We start from the raw sequence: 22,427 nt of genomic DNA, 5'->3' as shown, positions 1-22,427 counted from the left end.
AAATAATTAGTTAATTTCAGGAATACCATATAAGATAACAGCATAATCATAATGTGGCAAAATAAATAATATAGCATAAAATAATATAATGCAGAAAAAAAATATTGCAGAATATTTAGTGCATGCGTATAAACTGCAAACTAAAACAATTATACAATAAATACACTTAAAGCTTCACAGTTAATAATAGACTACTTTTAAGACAGAACATCTCTATTATCACGATATGGATTTTTAATATCACGATATTTCTGTGTCACTATATATTGTATACGATATAATATTGCCCACCCCTATTCAGCTGTGTTTAGAAGAAAATGGAAATGGTGGACCAAGAAAGCCTAAAAACTCACTGGTTCTCCTGTTTCTTTTTTCAATTGCAGTCCGGATGCAAGAGTTTTATCACTGAGTAAAAGTGTAAAATATATTTTTCACAGACGTACCCCTGAGAAACTAATACCGTCCGGATTGGGCTTTTGACGTACTGTTCCATTTCTTGCACAAAGAACAAAGAAACAATGACAAGGTTGCGGTAGATTTTTTAAATTAAGCTGTGTTTAGAAAAAAAATGGAAATGGAGGAGCTACTGAACGTTATGTCATGTGACCAAGAAAGCCTAAAAACTCACTGGTTCTCCTGTTTTTTTTTTTTTTCAATTGCAGTCCGGATGAATGAGTTTTATCACGGAGTAGAAGTGTAAAATATATTTTTTCACAGACTCCCCCCTGAGAAACGAATCCCCTCCCCTCCCTTGCACAAAGAACAAAGAAACAATGACAAGGTTGCGATAGATTTTTTATTATTATTCAGCTGTGTTTAGAAATGTGTTTAGAGTTTGAATGACACTGCTTTGTAACAAACCTGGAATGGTTTTAGCACACGATTTAAACGAGTTCAAAGAAAAGCTCTGCTGTAAAGCTATAACTGGAAACGAATACCAACTTTTCTTCTCATTCTTGTACCAGCAGCATCAGATAACAACATTTTACTGCAGTCGTGTTCCCTCTGGCGGTTCAGATGGGTTAGTGCCACAACAAGCGACAGGCTTGCTTAGGCTGAGTAAATCACATGCAGAGAGGTAAGATGTTAAAAATGAGCCTAATAAGATAATTGCGTAGGACAGGTTCAGACAGATAAGGCAGCAGATGCGTTGACAGGAGTGCAGGATGATGCAGAACCAGAAATGACGGATCTACTGGATATTGATGCCACTGATTCTGACCTCGCCATCGAAATTCAGGAATTTATACTTCTCAGCAGCCTGGCGGTTGGGGAAATGAATCTTGCATCCATCTGGCAGGGAGATGGTGAACTCCTCATTGTTGAAAGTGACCTTTATCTGAGGGAGAAGAGGAAGAGTCATGTAGTTAAATGTATATAAACTAGCTTGAGCTGTCATGTATGAAGTATTTTATTTGAAGTATATTTAACATTAAAATAAATAAACACAAAATGCAGTTTTTAAATGAATACAGGACAGAGACTGTAAAAAAAGAAGATGGACATTGTGTCGCCGTTCCAATTTATTCAATGAAATTGAAGCCAAAATCTTCCTCCATGTTGGCGATCCTGAAACTCGAGTCTGTAGAGCGCAGTAGAGACCAGAGGAGGAAGAAAGACTGTGGAGAGACAGCCTACTCATTTAAATAACCCCGCCCCTGAGTGCTGCCTCCACAGAGCTATACACACAGTCTATGGTCCTGCCCATACAGTCATTGGTCCTGCCCCGGCTAGGTGTAACCCAGCCCTTTTACACACCAATAACCACACCTTTTTGAATATAGAGCTGAATAGCGTTTTAAAATATGAGTTCTGTGGGGGTATAACAATGTAACAATATAAGCAGAAGTTACACTAGCTGCTGCATTTAAATAAAAAAAAATGTGATTAAAAGTTGTCTGATTTGCCATTGAAACCTATGGGGATGGGTGGGGTTACACAGCTTTCTGCAACCGAACAGCAGGGGGCGCCCGACCTGTGGTGGCTTCACTTTTGAGAGACGATGCTCTGTCCAGCTATACACAGTCTATGATACAGGAATAAAAATCCACCTACATGGCTCTGTGTGAAAAAGTATTTGCCCCCTAAACCTGAACATAACTGGCTGGGCCAAACAATGAGTTTTTCACAGTGCTGTGTAGAAATTTTCAACACTTTGGAGGGTTTTCAAGCACGAACCACCTTTTTAAGGTGATGCCACAGCATCTCAATCAGATTCGACTAGGCCACTCCAAAGTTTTTACTTTAATTTTCTTCAGCCCTTTCAGAGGTGGACTTGTTGGTGTGTTTTGGATCATTGTCCTGCTGCAGAACCCAAGTTTGTTTTAGCTTGAGGTCACGAACTGTTGGCCGGACAGTCACCTTCAGGTTTTTTTTTTTGGTAGACAGCGGAGTTCATGGTTCCATTCATCACAGCAAGTATTCCAGGTCCTAAAGCAGCAAAACAGCCCCAGACCATCATGCTACCACCACCATGTTTTACTTTTTAGATATGATGTTCTTTTTTTTCTGAAGTGCGGTGTTACCTTTACGCCAGATGTAATGGGACACACACCTTCCAAAAATGTTCATTGATGTTTTTAATCAGTCTACAGAGTATTTTCTCAAAAGTCTGGGGGATCATCAAGATGTTTTATGGCAAAATTGAGACAAGCCTTAAATGTTCTTTTTGTTCTGCAGTGTTTTTTGCCATGAATGCTGACCTTAACTGAGGCTAGTGAGGCCTGCAGTTCTTTGGATGTTGTTGTGGGGTCTTTTGTGACCTCTTGGATGAGTCGTCTCAGCGCTTTTCGGGTAACTTTGGTCGGCGGCTACCCCTTGCACCATTGGTACCACTTTAAAATAAGACTACCTTTATAAAGGGTTTATGAATGGTTTATAAAAGGAGATTATTGAATGGTTTTCAATTAGGCTGCAAATACTTATTAATAATTAATAACCAGTTAATAAATAAATAACAACATGGATAGAAATGACAACAGTGAGTTTGAAAAAAAAAAGTAGTGGCAAAGTAGTGATTCCATACTCATTTCTACTGTCCAACCTCAGATCTTTGAAACTTTGTGTTTTCCATCAATCAGCATTAAAGTTGTCATATTAATATATTTGTAAGTATGTTTAACTCTTTACTATACATGAAATGACTTGAGTTGAATTGCATGACTAAGCAAACAACGGATCACTGTTGCCTTTTCAATTGATGTGCTGTAACTGCTTATCAATGGTTTTACGTCATTACGTCAACCTAATCAATAATACTTAATAATCTAGTTTATAAACCATTTATAAACCATTTATAAGGGTAGTCTTATTTTAAAGTGGTACCTCACCGTTTGTTGATAATGGCTCTCACTGTGGTTTTGATGAAGTCCCAAAACTTTATAACCTTTTCCAGACAGATAGATCTCAGTTACCTTCTTTCTCATTTGTTTTTGAATTTATTTGGATTATGGTTTGATGTCTAGCTTTTGAGGATCTTTTGGTTCTACTTCACTTTGTCAGACAGGTCCTATTCACTGTAAGTGATTTCTTAATTGAGATCAGGTGTAGCAGGTATCAGATCTGGGTGTGGCTAGAAAAACTGAACTCAGGTGTGATAAACCACAGTTAAATTATGTTACATTTTTTCACACAGGATCATGTAGGTTTTGATTTTTTTTTCTCCATTAATAATAAAAATGAAGAAATCTTAAAGGGGCAACACTTTTAGAACACTGTAAGTCTAAAAAAAAAAATAGGATGATAAAGTAACTTCTTAATAGGGTTGGGCGATACTGGAAAAAATAGCCAATATACTGTAAAAATAATAGTCTAAATTCACTTTTCTAAAAGGCTCTTTTCAGAAAGTGGTCCTACCTGAAACTCCTCGCCTTGGTTAAAGGGAAAGGTTCCCTCTCTGTGCTCCTCACACCAGTTCCCCCCCTGGTAGGAGTTGCAGACCACCGTGCGCTGGTCACCGTGGGCATCGAAGCGAGCGTTCATGTGCAGTGCCAGATCATCTGCGCTGTTTCCAATGTTAATCGCAAAACTGAAAAACACCAAAAATAGGCCTGTCACAATAATTACATTGTCGACTTATCGTTCAATAAATGGACAGGACCTCAATTATTTTAATAATCGTGACATCGTCCATTGTGCGACACAGACACAGGGAGTTAATAACCTCAAAACCCATACCTTTTTTTAAGAAAAATGCCCTCTATCAACACCCAAAATTCACTTAAAGAAACATAGTAACGGCCCAGTGTGGTGTTAGTCAATTAACTTTAGTGTTTCTTAGGTACATGTTGCCTCAACCTTCCCCTCTCACCATCAACGTATCTGTCGAGTTAAGGCTAACTTATGCCGGTCCAATGCAATCCAGCTGGGACAAACCAGTGCTGCATGTCAAGGTGTGGAGCAGACTCACGCTTCCCCTGCCTCTGCACTTCGCAATGTGTATAGTTTTTAAAAGGGTATAATTCCTATGTTATCATTATATAAGTACCATATATTTGTTCTAAAATGCCAACAATATTGTTTATCGCAATAATATCGTTCGCAAAAAATTTAATATCGTGACAGTCCTAACCAAAAATAGGTTAAGACATTTGCAGGTCCAGGACATCATATGTTTATACATGTCAGCTTTGGTTGGCACACATGCCAAATCTGAACAGGCGGGTCTCGATCTGTTTCTAAACAAATTCTGGTCAGTGCTTAGACAGCTGCACCTCTCAGGACCCCTATACATGTTTACATTCACACATTTACAGAAACACTTACTTGGTTGAATCAGCAGTGGGGACTCCAGTAAGGGTCAGGGTCTGCCCCGCCTTGAAGGACATGTTCTGCACGACCACGCCCTGTAAAAATCAAACAGAAACACAGTAAGACTTTATCTATAAAAATAAAAAATAAATAAAAACATTCTACACCATCATCAATAGTGTATTTAAGGAAATGCTCTGCAAAATAATGTGGCTTCTGACACTGAATGCCATTGTGTAGTTGTTTGCCATTTGTTTTAGTAGTATCTCATAATTCTGAGAGATAGTAAGTAAATAACCACAAAATCATTGATTATGAGATACTACCATATATACTGAACTTGTAGATAGTGAATTTTGATTATTAAATACCATGACCATTACTCAAATTTGGGTTTCAAGGTATCATTGAAAACGTACATTTCTGAGACTATTTTAAATACTAAAATTAAATCAATATAAATGATCTACAGTAGTCACTAGCAGGTAATTCTGAGATTCTCTCTGTGCATCCATTTAAAACACTTTTTTTTTAAAGCCTATTTTTCTATTTAAGATGATTTAGCCTGACAAGTGTGATAAGCAGAAACTAAGCTTGCACAATATTAACTGATTGAGAATCAGCTGACTCTGGAGAAGCTGTGACTGGTTAGGTTCATTAGTTTAGTAGCTCCCATGCAAAACTCACAATCATAACTAGGGTTTGGAGGTATGACGGTAATACCATATACAGCAGCATCTTCAAACAACGACGGTATTGCATGAACATGACGTGCCAAATTTCTGCTCTGTGGCTAATACAGGCCATAATAGCTTATTCATTTACGTGCATTTAAGATGGCTACAGGAGTGGGGCACTCACTGAATTTGAGTTACTCTCTGAAAACGGATGGGAGGAAAGGCTTTGCCATCAAGCTGCCGGCGCTCAGAGGGAGCACAATTGGTCCTGCTCCCTCCGGGTGGGTAGATGGCGCTCTCTCTCTCCCCACATCACTCCTAGAGTGATGTCTGCAGCACAGGGCGTCTGTGAGCTGATGTATCAGAACCGAGTCGTTGCGCTTTCCTCCAAGCGCGCTGTGATGCTGCTCGGCAATGCTGCATCAGCAGCAGCTCAAAAAGAAGCGGTGGCTGACTTCACATGTATCGGAGGAAGCTCCTGGTGTGTTGGGGCTTTACTAGTGATAGGAGGAGTCCTAATGAGTGGGTTAGGTAATTGGCTGTGTAAATTGGGGAGAAAATGGGAAAAAATAGAAAATAAATAAATACATTTTAGATGATTTAACCTAAGAAGTGCGTAATAAGTTTGTGCGTAGTAATGTTTGTTAGCTTCGTAGCTCCAGTGTAAAACTAAAAAGCCAACTTCAGACTTTAACCCTTGTGTGGTGTTCGGGTCTGTGGGACCCGTTTTCGATTTTCATAAAATGATACTAAAAAAATATTTTTTCTAACTCAAACTCATTGGCATTGGCTCATTTTTTGTGAAAAACATATATCAAAACACATTTTCAAGAAACACACACTGTACACCCCCCCACCAACCATTTATATTACATACAGTATGTTTGGCCAAGGGCTAATAAACATTGCTTCATTTGTAAATTTGAAACTAAACAAATTTTCTACTCATATCTTGAGTTTAATTCATTTTCTTTTACATTTTATTAAAAAACTAATAAAAAAAAGAGTAGCTCTTTTTGAAAGAAATGTAACATAAGAAAGGTAAAGGGCAAATATTAACCATGTAAGCTGTTTATATTGCTTGCAATTTAGGTAAAGCGAGCATGTGTAAAGCATTTTAATGTAAAATTGCTTAGTTTTGCTGAATTAAATAGAAGTAACAAAGTAAACGAGTAACAAAAATATGAACCCCACACATGACTTGTTGATTGGCTTTTAGTTTACAGAATCTGGAACATGATACAGTTTCACATGGTTCACTGAGTCATCGAGTCATTTATACACAGGTTCCTTAAAGTGGCTTCCTCTGATTACACCAAACCAGCCAAATGTAAACGTTGGAACATCTGTTTCCACTCCGTTTTTTTTATTTTCCCCCTTTTTACTGATGAAATGGGCATCAGATCAGCGTGGGCAGCATGGAATCGTACAGTCAAACATGAAGGGGATGGTGTGTATAATTTTCCTGCAGTGGTTCTGAAATGGGGTTTAAAACAGTAAATGTAGTGATGAATGATAGGGGAGTAGTAAAAGTAGCTTTATAAGAAATATATATATGAGTGAAATTAAGTCAGATTTTCCTCATGGCTGCAGAACTGAGTGCATCGGCAGGCACAGAGCCAGGCCTGGGCCTCCACTCTGTACATGTGGCACCATCCATCTGCTGGAAAACCTATACAGTGTGGATCAGGAGCAGCTGTGCACTAGACTCTCTAGCAGAAATACCTTCACGATCTGTTTCTCAGACAAACGATGATGTCAGAGGAGCAGCAAGCCCAAAAAAATACAAGTTACTCTGTAAAACAATCTGAAATACTGTCTAAATTATTGGTGATACAGTAAGCCTGGTGTATGAACATTTTTGTAAGAATAACTGATACACACTGAAACCAAGGCTTTACTGGACTTTTACTCAGTCGACACGTGACCAATAAAAAGCAAGAATGTTCTCCCCATTTCCAAAAGTCTCCTACTCACCATTCCACAGGCTGAACAATAGATTTATTGTTCAAGATTATTGTTTTTATTGGCAGATTGAGAAGTTTTGTATAATGCCCGTGCTGCACACTCACTCTCAGGGCCCTGTTTTAGTGATCTATAGGTCTGTAGTCAACGTGCAATCAAGCAGCTTGATTTAGGATGTGTCAATGTGTCTTTGCTATCATAACGACGGGAAAAGTAACAAAAACACAAAAAAAGGCATGTACTAGTTATCTTTACTAATTAATCATGGGTGTGTTTTGGGCATAACATGAAATAAACCAATCACTCGCGCTCTGGTGGTTTGCTATTTTAAGGGCGCAGCGCTTCTTGGTTTCACAGCAAAGCAAACCGACTTGCTTGTTCTCATTGTGAAGGTGTGTGAGCAGCTCATTTAAATGAAAAGCAATGCTTTTTTTTATTTGGTGTTTTGGTTATTGTTAAAGTAAAAGTTAGGTTTGTGGCTTGCACCTGAAAGTCCGGACTAAGGTTTGTGTCTTTGTTTTATTGTATGTAGTATTTGGTTCAGTTAGTTTTGGTTTCACAGAGCTGGGCCATTAATTGATTTTATCGATTCATTCAAATGTACAGTTAAGGACGATGTGTTTTTATGAAAATCGATTTTCTCTGAGTTTTAATTTTCACCACCAATGCTCCCCTGAGCTAAGCCCCGCCCCTCTCTCCTGTACGCAGCCCCACCTCTCTCTCCCTCCCTCCCTCATCGCCTTATTCTGCAAATTAGGTGATGACGTCATTTAGCGACCTCTAGCGGAAAAATCGATTTTTAATCGATTTTGAAAATCAGATTATCGCCCAGCTCTAGTTTCACACTACAATTTATGGAGTGGACTAAATAACTTGACTACATCCTGTTGGCACAATTAGCTATGTGGGCGGAGTCTCAATACTTCATATTAATTGGTTTGTACAATGTGTGTCATGAGTTTGGCTTTGAGTTGCTTTGTCAGGTGTTGTGCTGAATTCTAGCTCTCTGTCAGAATCTGACTCCCCTTTGCAAACACTCTTTTACCCCACAGCAGATTCAGTGTAAAAGATTATCCTCAGATTCTTTTTATTTCTGTTTATAAATAAGGGTTAATCTACTGATATAGTGAATAAATTAATTTCCAGTCTAAGCGCTTGTGTTTATACTTCAGCGTGACGCCCCTGCACGCCAAGGGGAGTCGAATTTGGCACAACACCTGTTCTTTTTCCCTCTGCTTTGTTTAAAGACTGACTCAACATCCTGTAATCGGTCTGAATAAAGACTGAACCACTTAGAAAAGTGTTTTACACTGTACATAAACCAGACCATGGTTCAGTAGATCCAAACCGAGACCATCTCCTTTGGTCAAACCAAACTCTGGTCCTTTGGTGGGGACCATGTATCCATATGTATCCAAATACGATATTAGCCACATGCGTTTACTCCTGGCAGTCAAATGCATCTCCGGTTAGTCAGACTGAAATCCGAATACTGTGTGGGATGGAATGTGCATATGCAATCTGAACAATTCCCTTGTTGTGCACCAGTTATTACTGGTGTATTAGTTGTACTGGGAGAAGTTTACACATGCATTGATTTGTGGTTTGGCCTTAACCAGTAATCCTAATGCTCATGCATTGATGAGATATAAACAGGGACATTTAATATTGTTTAAAAAAGAGAGTTCATGACATTAACAAAGCAAAAATCTATAACCTTTTTGGCTTTGTGCAATTTTGTTCACTGATACTAAAAATGCAAAATAAATTCTGTGAGGTGTCACACTTAACAAACCAAGAATAATGGCCAGTTGAGGCTCTACAATATAGATTAATATATATAGAGAGTGATATAGAGTGAAGGTTAGCACATGCCTCCTCCGATACATGTAAAGTCAGACACCTCCACTTTTTTCCAACTGCTGCCGATGCAGCATTGCTAAGTAGCATCACAGTGCTGGCGCTCGGAGGAAAACGCAGCGACTCGGTTCTGATACATCAGCTCACAGATGCCTTGTGCTGATCGACATCACCCTTTGTAGTGATAAGAGTAAAGAGAGTGCCATCTACCCACCCAGAGAGAGAAAGGCCAATTGTGCTCTCTCAAGGCTCCGGCAGCTGATGGCAAGCTACGTGAACGGGATTCGAAACCAGCGATCTTAAACTCGTCCCAAACCACCTGGGTTGGGATTTTAAATATAAAGGGGTTTGTGAAGGTTAAACCCTTACTGCATATGTGTTCCTTCATAGTTTTTGAGTCTTTGATATTAGTCCACAATGTAGTAAACAATGCAAATAAAGAATTATAATTATAATGAGTATGTGTGTCCAAACTTTTGACTAGTACTGCATGTTAAAAATGACATTTTTTCACATGGCTCCAGCCATGGAGTGCTGAGCATGCTAGATCTGCACTGGGCCTTCACATCAGCTCTGGCTTAGAGGACAGCAGATTTTTATAGCTGCTTTAATGTTGGCACAGCAACCAGGCTAAATCTGTCAGGCAGCGCTGAGGAAGTGGGGGAGGGAGGTATGATACGGACTGACCAGTAAAGAAAGTGCTGGAGAGAAGAGGGGGAAGAAAAGAAGGAAAAAGTAAGTGAGTGAAAGAGGAACAGAAACAGAGAGGGAAATGGACGACCCTGTGAATTCTTTCCACATTAGTCCCTCTGCTATATTGTAAACTAGCATTTTTTTCCCTTTCCACTTCACGTCTAGAGCACAGGTCACAGCTGCACTTTCACACAGTCGCAATACATCTCACTTCACTCAGCCTGAGAGGCAGAGGACTTACAGCAGCTGTGCGCGTGTGGAAACACTGAACGCAGGGATGACAGCATTCAAACAATTACTGTAACCTTTACACAATTACAATGAATCTCACACAATCACTGCACACTTTTCTCACATAGTTTTAAATGAAGATTTTGCACTCATCCATATGTATTTGTTAGGGGCGTCACAATTCTCTAAATCCTCGATTCGATTTTATTTCCGATTTTAGGGTCACGATTTGATTTGATTTTCGATTTTCTTTTTTCTTTTTTTTTTACAGCAGAGAGGTCTATGCCAGTTTTAGATTAGTCTATGGTCAGTCATTGGTTTGATTCATCAATCATCAAATTAACAATATCTTATTTCAAAAGGTGGGCTTGATATAAGTGATGCAAAGTGATACAAGTGATCTGTAATAGACCACATTAGGCACTAATGGTCAAATTTAATTGATTTAAATAAGATATATATGTAATGCCATCTAGTGGCTTTTTTGGTAGCAGCATTGTGCACTATTAAAACAGCAATGTGCAACATAACAAAATAAATAATAATAAAAAAAAATACAGGAACAGTCATGTACAAAATAATAGAACATTTAGAGCCTTAACAAACTGAACTCTATCCTACTAGAACAGTTAAACATGAAAATCCTGTGGGTGTGGCTCATTTTCCTAGCTTTCTCTAGAAACAGCTGAAGGTGTTTTTTTAAATACTTTTTCATTTCCTAGAAGGTATTTGAATGTGAAAGTGGGTGAGTGAATGTGAAAGCGAATTTGAGTGATCGTGAAAGTGAATTTTAGTGTAAACAGTCCTTGAGTTAGCAGCCCTAACCCTCTTCTATTGTGTTTCTCTCCACAGTACTTTGGTTAATTCACTGTAGTTACAAATTAGTCGACTGAACGATTGAAATTAGGAGCTGATACATTTTTATAATTGTCACTGCAATCGTTGTAGCCCTAGTGATAACCTGAAACACGACTAGTGGAACATCTTGGTTGGATCTGCCATAAAAAACAGTAAAGTATTGTCAGACCAGTTGGTGTAAACCTTAAAGTCTTTATCTAACTGTACATTATTTCAAAGCATTTCCAAAAAAATAATGATCTGAATGTTTTATTTTTAATTAAGTCAAACTTGGTTATAAAATCCATCTGTTTAGGTAAATCTGTGAGTGTGTAAGATTTCCAACCACTTAAAATGTTTAAATAAATGTTGATTCAATGCAGAATTATAGCACTGATCAATGCTTATGAGTACAACTGTCACAATGACGACTTCTGGTGGGCGATATATCATCCCAGAAATTATTGTGATAAACGATATTACTGTCATTTTAAGGTGATTAAAGGCTATGAATTTAAAGACAACATTTTAATTCATCATAAGTTGGGAAATATATATTTTTTTACCTACTACAGTCTGTCCACAATGTGTGAATGGTTTTAACGATTTAAGGTTTTTAAATAAAAAATAATAATAATAAACAATAGTGACATACAGTGTCTAAAAACAACTCTGTTCAAGATGACCTAACCTTTGACCAAGATGACCTAAACTTGATGCAGTTTTTGGCAGGTGTGTGAGGATTCTGACATCTAGTGAACACAATGCTAATTGCTGAGGCAGACGTTTCCAGTACTCCAGCACAAAGCTAAATAAGTATTTTTAAATATAATGTCACATATAAATATATTTTTATTAAATGTGTATTCACACATATTAACCAAACATGGTCACAATCTTTTTAGAGGTAAAGTGGTGACAGGGTAAGGTTGAGTCAAAAGAGAACTTTAATCCAATTTGCATGTCACAATATCTATTCAAATCAGATCTTAATACCAGAATGCCAAGATTTCATTACACTGTTGAATCCCATGAGATCTACAGACATTCCCTATCTCACATGCTTTTATTTAAAGCACTAAAAAAGTACCACGCCCTTATTCATACAAGGGTCTTCACTACTAAACCTACTTCACCACTAAATACCACCACTTATTCTAATAATGTCCATACTCCACACGACTTTTAAAAAAGACTCTAAAAAATACTTTTAACAGAATAAAGTCTGACTCTCACATCTAAAAACTAGATGGTTCTGGAGATTACATACAATATATATTACAAATTAAGTTACAAATAATGTGTATATCAATACTGTGATTTATTTATCAGAGACTCACAACTTGTGTCCCCATCAACAGTTTATTTTTCTGCCACACTGTTAGTTCTTGATCAACTGTTAGTTTTTTTCAATAGAATACATTTTGAGTTCAACTGGTCCTATAAGCTTCAATAACCCCCTTTTTTTTCTACGACCCTGTATAGCAAAGAATCCCAGTTTCACTGCTACACATTTCCCTTTGATTTAGATCAAATTAACGCAATAAAGAACATCATTCTGGAAAAATGTGTAATTGTTAAACTTGTTTGTATCAAAAATAACACTACTGCTCAATAAGACAAAGTAGTGCAAAATAAAATAAGTTTAAATATAATGACTTTAAAGTGATACCTGGGTTTAAAATACTTTAAGAACCATAATTTGTAAGCCATATTAACTGCAAAATATGTTATTTTTCAAACCATATGTAAGCAGTCACGTAAAATAGTCTCGCCCTGCGGCTTCTCAAAGCTCTCCTATTGGTTGTTGACATTGTTCGTGTCACTATTTGCTCGAGCCAAGTCTCAAGACTTATGATCATATTAAACACGCTTAATTTTATCTGAACACCAGGACGAAAAAAAGACTGAACAACTGAGTTGAAGCGACCACAACTCAACTCTAACAAGACACATGATTTTACTCCAACTCTGGAAATTTGTCTGCGACAGTAAAAACGATTGAAAATCGGCATAAGACTATTTTCATGGCCAAGCTGGTCAACCAAATCAAATGGAACATACACAAACTGGTCAAAAGCTGGTAACATAACTATTTTCCCAGCAAAATATGGCATGTTTTCACCTGGATGACCAGTTTTACAACCAACGCCAGTTTATACCATCTGAAAGAAGCTTCCAGCACAAGCTGGTCTCAAGCTGGATTTTTCAGCAGAGCCGTCACACCCATTTCACAAGCAAACGCAAACTTCTAATGTCCAGTGTGACTGTGGTTTTAACAGCTCATTAACAGCACAGCGGTTTCAGTGACTCGTGCATTAATACAGAGGTCTGTCATGACAGGTGTGTGTACATTAAATATTTTACAACAGGTTTGAATGCAGCTCAGCATTCTCTAAAGTAAATGTAATATTTTTACATATACAGTAATATTACATTACATTACTCTGTCATCACCTTGTAGGCGAATGTAAGAACTTGGAATTTAAAACGAGCAGCCACTGGTAGCCAATGGAGCTCAATGAGCAGTGGGGTGCCTGTTGTGTTAGAAATTATCAATTTTTTCTGATGTTAAAAAGCGCGAAGCGGCAGGATGGAGCAACACATGATGCGTGAAGGAGAGCTGGTCATCAACCAGAACACCCAGGTTCCTAGCAACCTTTGTCGGGAAGAGAGAGAGAGAGAGAGAGAGAGAGAGAGAGAGAGAGAGAGAGAGAGAGAGAGAGAGAGAGAGATGGTTATGGTGAAGTTGTGTTAGATAGACGGTTTTGCTGGTATAACCAGAAGTTCAAGTTCTAGAGAATCTATTTGCAGAAAATGAGAAATGGCTGAAATAACAAAAAAAGGTGCAGAGCTTTCAGACCTCAAATAATGCAATTTTCAAGCTCCTGCTCATCCCAAATCACCTCAAACTACCATCTCACTTTATCAGCTTTAGATCAGGGGATTGTGGGGGACGAACACTTTTTATACTGTTTACTGCGTAATTTTATACGTGTTCCTTAAGTATTTTTACGTCCAATATCAATCCAAAATGTAGATATAGAATGTTCAATAAAAAAAAAAATAAATAAATAAATAAAAAGACACTGAATGCGTATCCAAACTTTAGACTGGTACCGTATATAGAAGCAAAAATTACACCCTTTATACATATATATATATATATTAGTGGCATTTAGGGGTGTGCCATATCATATCGTACCCGATAATATCGCCAACATTTTTAAACATCGTGAACGATATTATACCCTAAAAATATTGTGCCAGATCACCCACCCTTAATTATCACAGCAGGGTCCTACTTTTTTGCTGTTTAAGCAAAAGAAAAAATCTCACATTTCTCATTTACAATTATATATCTACTAGAGACAGATTATATCTGTTCAGTATCATTTATTTTACTTTAATCCTGGACATATGGAGATATTTGGAGTGCATTATTATTAGTATCATGACATTCTGGATCATTGATTTCTGTTACAAATCTGATAAAATTCAGATTTTGTATACAATCGTATACAATAATAAAATGTATGTTTTTTTTGTTGCAGTAGTGTATTTTTTTGTTGTTGTCATATCGCCAAGAGTATCATTATCATGATAATACCATGAGATATTGTGATTTTATTTTAGGGCCATATCGTCCACCCCTAGTGGCATATATATTTTTTTTAATGAAAAAATATTATTTTTTTATTAATTAATTGCAATAAATAATGTTACAATATACTGTCTAAATTACATAAACAGTTGTTGTTACAGGCCTAGCTACAAACAGTCTAGCTCTGTAGCAGTAAAATCACTTGAATAGTTGTTCAGTGTAAAGCTGGCACTGCATATAAGACAGTGTCCCACTTTAGTCTTAAAAAAAAAATTCAGATTCTTTTCAAAAGCTTCTACTGTACGGTTGGCATAAGTGGAGCGAGACGAATTAGCCTAGCATCTGCCTCCGGCCTGCAGAGGCTCACCTCAGCTGTTATATGATTAGCGGTTGCTAACTCTGTGTTTACTACACAACCGCCAAACATCAGCCTGGACACAAACGCAGGCTCTGTCTGGCTGAACATTAGGTTATCTGTAATTATAAAGTTCAGTCCAGTGCAGTGCGTCTTTCACACTGATGGTGAATGACCCAATTGAGGCCTAAAAGACAGGGCTTGCTGAGTGAGATTTTTTTTTTTTTTTTTTACTTTAACCTTTGTTTAATCAGGGTAGTCACATGTTGATTTCTAAAGCTATTCATTCCCAATTTATTCTAGAATTTTCACAATCACTATTGAACTCAAGGGACATCAGAGGGGGTATTTGCCCTACTGATGCCCCCTGGTTGAAACAGTGTTGCTAAAGTGACCTCTAGAGAGGCAAAAACGAGACAAACTTCCAAATTAGCTGAACTTCCTCCGGAAAAAAATCGAATCAAGAGTCTGCTGGGCTGGGCTCTATGACCATAAACATATCTCATGATTTTTTACCTTAAAAACCTCAATTAAAGCTTCTAATGGTTGAAGCTAATTATTTTGCCCATCCTTAATCAAGTCATTTTAGCCACATCAATAAAGATACTGGGCAATATTGAGGTCAGAAAAAATTACTGGGGTTATTTCCATATATTGTGCGACAACATGATAATGCAATCATTGTGACAGGCTAAGGTGCAACTGATGTATTCTTCATGGTCCTCAGTTCTCAGTACCCACAATCGTTTGTGTATATACAATGTGAATGGGAAAAAATGCCTTGAATCAGGGCATTTTAGTCATTTTACCACTACAGGGACAAACGGTTCTAAGCACAAATTCTGAGTAAACCATTTTGTTTGCTTTTCTGCAGTTTGACATGAAACACTGGGTCCATTTTTCTCAGCATTGATAGCTAACCATACCTGAAGCCACAAATCTGTTTAGTGGGTATATGGGTAGATATTGATATGAACAGTCTAAAAGCCACTGTGTTCTGCTCAGCTCAAAAAAGGCTTAAAAGAAATAGATTATCAATGATGCTAACAGCCAGACTTAGACGTTTTTGAGCAGTTAGCCACAATGTTAACAGGCAGACTTCGTAGGGTGAGCAGGTTAGCAGCAGGTTGTTAAAATCTGAAATATTTGCTGGTAATTAATAACAGGTCAGTGCTGTATTTTATGATATATATTTTATGTCCGTAGATCAATCTGATTATTTGTAAAGCTTAGATTAGCATGATTGAGTTGTTGGCTCAGACAGGTTCTATTACCATTGTTGAAATGTTTTCGATGTTCACGATTATATATTGATACCAAATTAAGATCCAGCCTCAGGCTCCAGATTTGCTTTATATATAAAAATGTCAGTAATAGACACATACGGGGTTAAAATGTACATTAAAATAAGTATGGGTTTAAAAAAAAATACCTATATGAGATTAATGTTGGCTGTAACAATGAGACCCATTTAGGAAGACCAACTGGGTCCCAGTAACAAAACAAATACAAACTCACTCATAGCGCTTTTCCACCAATGTGGAAATCGCATTGTTCTAATATGCAAACCTAATTTTGAACCATTTGCCATGTTTCCACCAACAAAAGTAGGTTCCGGAACCATAACTAGGTTATTCAGCATGAACCTTAATGGTATCTGTGGGCGTGTCTGTTTTGTACAGGAGCAAAATGGCGACCCCTCTGTTGATGACGTACGATGTGAAATTTTTGATGGTTTCACTAAAACTGGTAGAAACAAGGGCTGGTTCACAAAAAAAAAAAAGTTTTTTATCAGCACGAAAGGAACTGGTTCAAGTTCAAGTTCTTTTAGTGGAAAAGCACTGTCAGAGTTAATGCCCACCTGGAACCCATTTAGCCCATGTTCCACCCATATGAGCCCCATATGAGGATGTTGGCAGCAGCACTGCAGCTTTTGCACCTTGTCTGCTCAAACACACCTCTTGAACTTCATGAACTTCAGTTTTTTCTTGGGCTGAGATTCCCAAAAACATTATAACTCAGAAAGATTCTGATTTGGAAAGGGTGGAGCGAGCACCACAGTTAATACTATCTCTCTCCATCTGTTCAGATGATGTTGATACAAAAATGTTGTTGGGAAAATGATCCCTGATGAACCTAAGATTTTTTGGAGCAATGAAGGTTATTAAAAATGCAGTTCTAAACGATTCCACAATCACTTTTTTGTGGAGAAGCCAACTTTCCCTGAATGAAGGGACCACTCCCTTTATCTACCAAGAATGATTGATTACTACTGGAGCCCAAATTTCCATCTATTTCCCAAAGCAATCCCATCTGAGCTAATATATGTAGCATCAGCTATGGACTAACCAGTCCTCAGAGACCTCCAGATGGTCCATATCTGTAGCTGCATCCCAAAATACCGGCTACAGGCGATGTGGGCTTGGTTTTTGGCTGCTAAATCATAGAAAAAGGCTGTGTCAAAGTGAAAGACTCTTTGTATACAGCTGAAAAATGCAGCCTTTGTTTAGAGTGATTTCTAAACCCATCACAATAACATTTATTTTAGGACTATATACCAGCTATCAGATTATTGGGCTCCTTTCGCTAAGTAAAGATACTGGGCAATATTGAGGTCAGCTAAAATGACTGAGGATATTTCCATATATTGTGCGATAAGACGATAATAAGACGACCTATTGTGACAGGTTAAGGTGCAGCTGATGTATCCTTCACAGTCCTCACTTCTCAGTACCTACAATTCTCTGTGTACATGGAATGTAAATTGGGAAAAACAGCCCCATTCAAAATAGGTTAAGATAGACAAAAATTAATTCAGCATATTTTAAATTAATTAATAGCGAATGTTAGTTTTTACAATTTGTAAATATTAAAAATAAATGTAAAGAAATGTAAGGCACACAGTAACTGAAGTCTTAATGTTTACAGGACAGTCCAACAGAGGACACGCCCTAAATCGACCGCAGCTTAGGCTTTGGAACGCAGTGATAATTGTGTCTGTAAAATAGGTGGATTATGGCCGTTTTGCAGTTTTCATTACTCTGAGGGGTTAACATTTAATGTAACCTGTCTATATCTCAGATGTGTTTCCACAATAAAATCAACACATTTTCTTAAAACTAATAACTGTAACTGCAGGGGTCGGCAATTAAGACATTTTCCAAGCCACTATGTGTTTATGAAAATGAAGTGTAATGGGATGAAGCAGGTAAACCCTAGAAAAAAGGAAAACTAAATAAATAAACACAGCACTCCTCACGCGGGATCGAACCCGTGACGTCAGGGTCGCGATCCAATACACTACAGCTGCCACGGCTAGTGAGTTGGGACACAGCCTGTAAAAAAAACGCCCTTATAAGGAGATAGGGAGCCCAAGAACGGGCAGGAAAACGAGAATGGGCAAAAACGAAAGTCATGACAGAGGAACAGAGAGACAGGGGAGGAATGTAAACAAAAGCTGACCAGAGAGACATTTTGTTATAATTTAAAAAAAAAAAATTTTTAAATGTCATTAAGTAAAAAAGATTAGGCCACGCCCCCCCCTCGTCAAAACATATTTTTCTAAAAGCTATAATGACTATAATGTTATATTAAAATGTTAATGTTGATAAATGTGGGATGCACTAGGCTCCCATGTATTTCAGCTGCATATATGCCCATTGTAAATGAATGTATTTTAGTAGAATGTAAATATATTAAAGAAGCAGCGTGTGCAGGTGTGATGATCACAGTATAAACCAATAGGGTGTCGGAATGGTAGATGTTTATACTTCTCTACATCCAATCACAATCAGATTCACTCTATCTGGATGGAGAGATTTATCTGAATAGGGTTTTTTTTTACAATGAGAAATGAAATGAAATAGGAGTAACAAGGCTATTTTTGAATATAAGTGGAAAAAGCTGTCTGAAAAATAATTACTACAGTAAAGTATAGATTGCCAAAGTTTTTAACAAAGTATTTGTTCTTCTTTCTTTTATTTGATTCTTCCATTTCCAACACAACAATGCCGATAATAAGAAGGTTACCTACTTAAACAGCTGCCTATTTAGTCAGTGCCTACATAGGGAGCTCACAAAGGTTTTGAGACGGACCCCATTTTCTGTGTACTGAGTTGGGCTGGTGCACAAGAAACCTGGCCAGTTTAAAAAATATTGCACTTAAAGCATTAAAACACCAATTTAAACCCCATGAGGAAACTTGCTAATGAGCTGCTGAGTCTGCTGTGTTTAAGCAAGGAAAGCAGGGATTCCATTACCATTTTTGGGAATGTTGTTTCTTGAGGGCTGCAAACTACTAAAATACAAAACTTGGAGCCTTAAGCAGATTCTAACTTGAGGCATTAATTATTAAACAGTCAATGAAGAAGCATCATCCATTCTGTTTGGTAATCAGGATGCCACTGTGAATATCCGTGTGAATTTGCTGCTGGCACGCCCTGCACAGCTTTTTTATACACCAACTTTACACACAACCTCATGGAGGGCTTAGTTATACTGAATCAAGGCCAATCCTAAAATCCCAATAACAAACTCTAAGACCAAGACATTCAAATGGGTTACACATTGACTAGTTTGACCATTATTCAGTAATATATGCTGTGTTTTCATAGAAACATGATATGATATATGATATGCAACTCAAATACCAAGATTCTTTTTTGATCAATGATTTTGTATAGAGATTCCCCTATTATTGTGCTTATTGAGCTGGTAAAATATTTATCAACTGTACTAAATTCCTTCTCCAACTTCAATGTCATCTCAATACTGAATTATTCACTGTCTATTGCTCTTTAAAAGTGTGTACTTGCATTATTTTGCTTATCATACTATTATTTGTTGCAACAATTTCTGGGAGAATATATCATCCCTTTTAAAAAGAACTGTTTTTATGACCGGTCTAACTATTAATATTGCTGGATAGAGCTGGGCGACATGGTAAAAATATATTTCATACAAGGTAAAGTGATTTTAATGCAATTTTAAGTTGCACACCATCCAGGTAAACAGGATTTTTAACACTTTGTGTAACAAAATGTACAGTTTTAAGCAGTGTCTCAAGAACTTATTCATGCACTTACCCTTAATATGCTTTAAACAGTATATTGTTTTATTTGATAAGACAATTTATCTCAATATGATTTAAAAAAAAATCATCATATTGCCCAGCTCTATTGGTGACCCACCCTCTGCACAGACAGCATTTACACACACCAACTTTACCCTCACTGAGAGCTTGGTAGGCTTGGTTATATGAATTTAGGCTAATCCCAAAATCTAAGCTAATAAAACAAACACATTCCCACACGTTGAAAATACTTTTAACCCCAATATTCAGTAAAATACGTTATATTTCTGCTGTCCTGATCCACTGCAGACAGTGAATCAGCTATTTGTGGAGGAGGGAAAGGGAATTCCTGCTTCTAAATGCATCTCAGTTGGGGATATTTAAGCCAAACACGAGTTTAAAGTTGAATAAAAATGCAGTAAAGATGTTTAAAAGAACAAAAACAGTAAAATAAGATACTTACACTCATGTTTTCTGCTGTGGTTTGCTCTGTGTGCTGAGAAATGAACGGCCTGAGGAGGAGAAACTCACCCTCAGCGCTGCTCGCCTTTTATCTGCGCTGGGAGAAGGGGGCGGGGTTCAGCGTTCAGCCAATAGGATTGCTTGCTTGACCAGCTACGGGCCAATGGCAGATGTAGGATTGGTTCCCTATATATGAATGAGCTCATGCTGTAATATTAATCTCAGTTATGACGGGAATAAACAGCTATTCATTCTGAATGGGAAACAGTATCGTCACTAAATATTAGCAGATAATCTGATACATAAATTATCGAGAGCAGTTTTCACAATGTTGTCTACTGTCTAACAACGCTGCTAAAATATTTCCACGACCTCATTATTAATAATTATTAACTGACTAACATTTAAAAACGTTTACATTTCTAGGCATGTTTTCTGACAATATATTAGTGGTAATAACATGTTCACGTTATATTTATCATTAGATTTTGGAGCGCAGTAAAAAGCATTTAATCAGCAGGTTAAAACTTAAAACACTATACAATAAACTACAACAGGTATTTAAAAAGCAAATTAATTCAAAATGTGATGCAAGTCCTGCAGTTAAACAGGACTATGTACACACTCTGTAATTTGCAATCTAGTATAGGGAGAAGTGTGTCATATAGGGCTGTGTAGGATGTACAATATAAGTAGTACAAGCTAGTATATGAAGTATATGTTGTATAGATTAGTATATGAAAATTTTGTGCAGTATAGGTAAAGATATATATAGTATAGAGGTGTATATTCAGTATAGAGGCGTATTTGAAGATAGGGGAGTGTATGTAGTACAGGGAGTATAGTGTGGCGTAGATAGTATATTCAGTATAGAGGTGTATATAAAGTATACGGAAGTATATATAATACAGGAAGCATAATGTAGTATAGGAAAATATACTGTATAGAGGCTTATATGCTGTATAGGTGAGTATATGTAGTATAAGGAGTATAGGGTATATGTATAGTGGGGGTATAATGTAGTAGAGTGAGGTATTTATATAGTATAGAGGTGTATATGAAGTATGTGTAATATATGGTAGTATAAGAAGTATAGGGTATATGTATAGTGGAGGTATGGTGTAGTAGAGTGGGATATATATATATATATAGTATAGAGGTGCATATGAAGTATAGGGGAGTATATGTAGTACAGGGAGTGTAGTCTAGCATATGGAGTATACACAATATATGGTGCTATAAGGAGTTTTGGATATATGTATAGAGGGGGATAAGGTGTAGTAGAGTGGGGTATATATAGTATAGAGGCATATATATGAAGTATAGGGGAGTATATGTAGTATAGGGAGTATAGTCTAGCATATGGAGTATATTCAATATATGGTAGTATAAGGAGTATAGGGTATATGTATAGTATAGTGCGGGTATAGTGTAGTAGAGTGGGGTATATATAGAATAGAGGTGTATATTAAGTATAGTGGAGTATATGTAATATATTGAGTATAGTAGTGTAGCATATGGAGCATATGTAATATATGGTAGTATATGGAGTATGGGGTATATGTATAGCATATAGTAATATAGTATTATAGTACTATATATTGTATATAGGTGTATATAGTATAGGACATATTGTGTTTAGTGGGAGTATAAGTAGTATAAAGAGTAAAGCATAGCAAAGGAAATATAATATTTCTATTATAATATTTCTACATATGATAATACTATAATATTTTCAACCCCAAATAAGACCAAATTTGCATATCTGTGTACATCAAAAGCAGTAAAAGGACACAGACTTCCAGCTCATGATGTAGTGTAGCTGCTAATTGCACTAGTTAATCAGTCTAATTACTAACAGAGGTGGTGCATTCGTCAGCAGCGTGTCGGAATATTTCACGAGTTTAGGATTTAGGACAGCGA

General features: G+C 37.1%; 1 protein-coding gene across 1 annotated transcript; it reads right to left on the bottom strand.

The window, feature by feature from the left end:
- Positions 1-782: 782 nt before the first annotated feature.
- On the bottom strand, positions 783-20,614 carry LOC103029886 (beta-galactoside-binding lectin). Its single transcript, XM_007260748.4, has 4 exons — positions 20,506-20,614; positions 4,765-4,844; positions 3,856-4,027; positions 783-1,339 (listed from the first exon to the last, which is right to left on the bottom strand). The coding sequence occupies exons 1-4, from the start codon at positions 20,509-20,511 to the stop codon at positions 1,193-1,195; spliced, it is 405 nt and encodes a 134-aa protein (XP_007260810.3). The 5' UTR covers positions 20,512-20,614; the 3' UTR covers positions 783-1,192.
- Positions 20,615-22,427: the final 1,813 nt, after the last annotated feature.

The sequence above is a fragment of the Astyanax mexicanus genome, chromosome 19, assembly GCF_023375975.1.
Source record: "Astyanax mexicanus isolate ESR-SI-001 chromosome 19, AstMex3_surface, whole genome shotgun sequence".
In the NCBI taxonomy this organism is placed as follows: domain Eukaryota; kingdom Metazoa; phylum Chordata; class Actinopteri; order Characiformes; family Acestrorhamphidae; genus Astyanax; species Astyanax mexicanus.
This window is presented reverse-complemented; position numbering and strand designations above follow the sequence as displayed.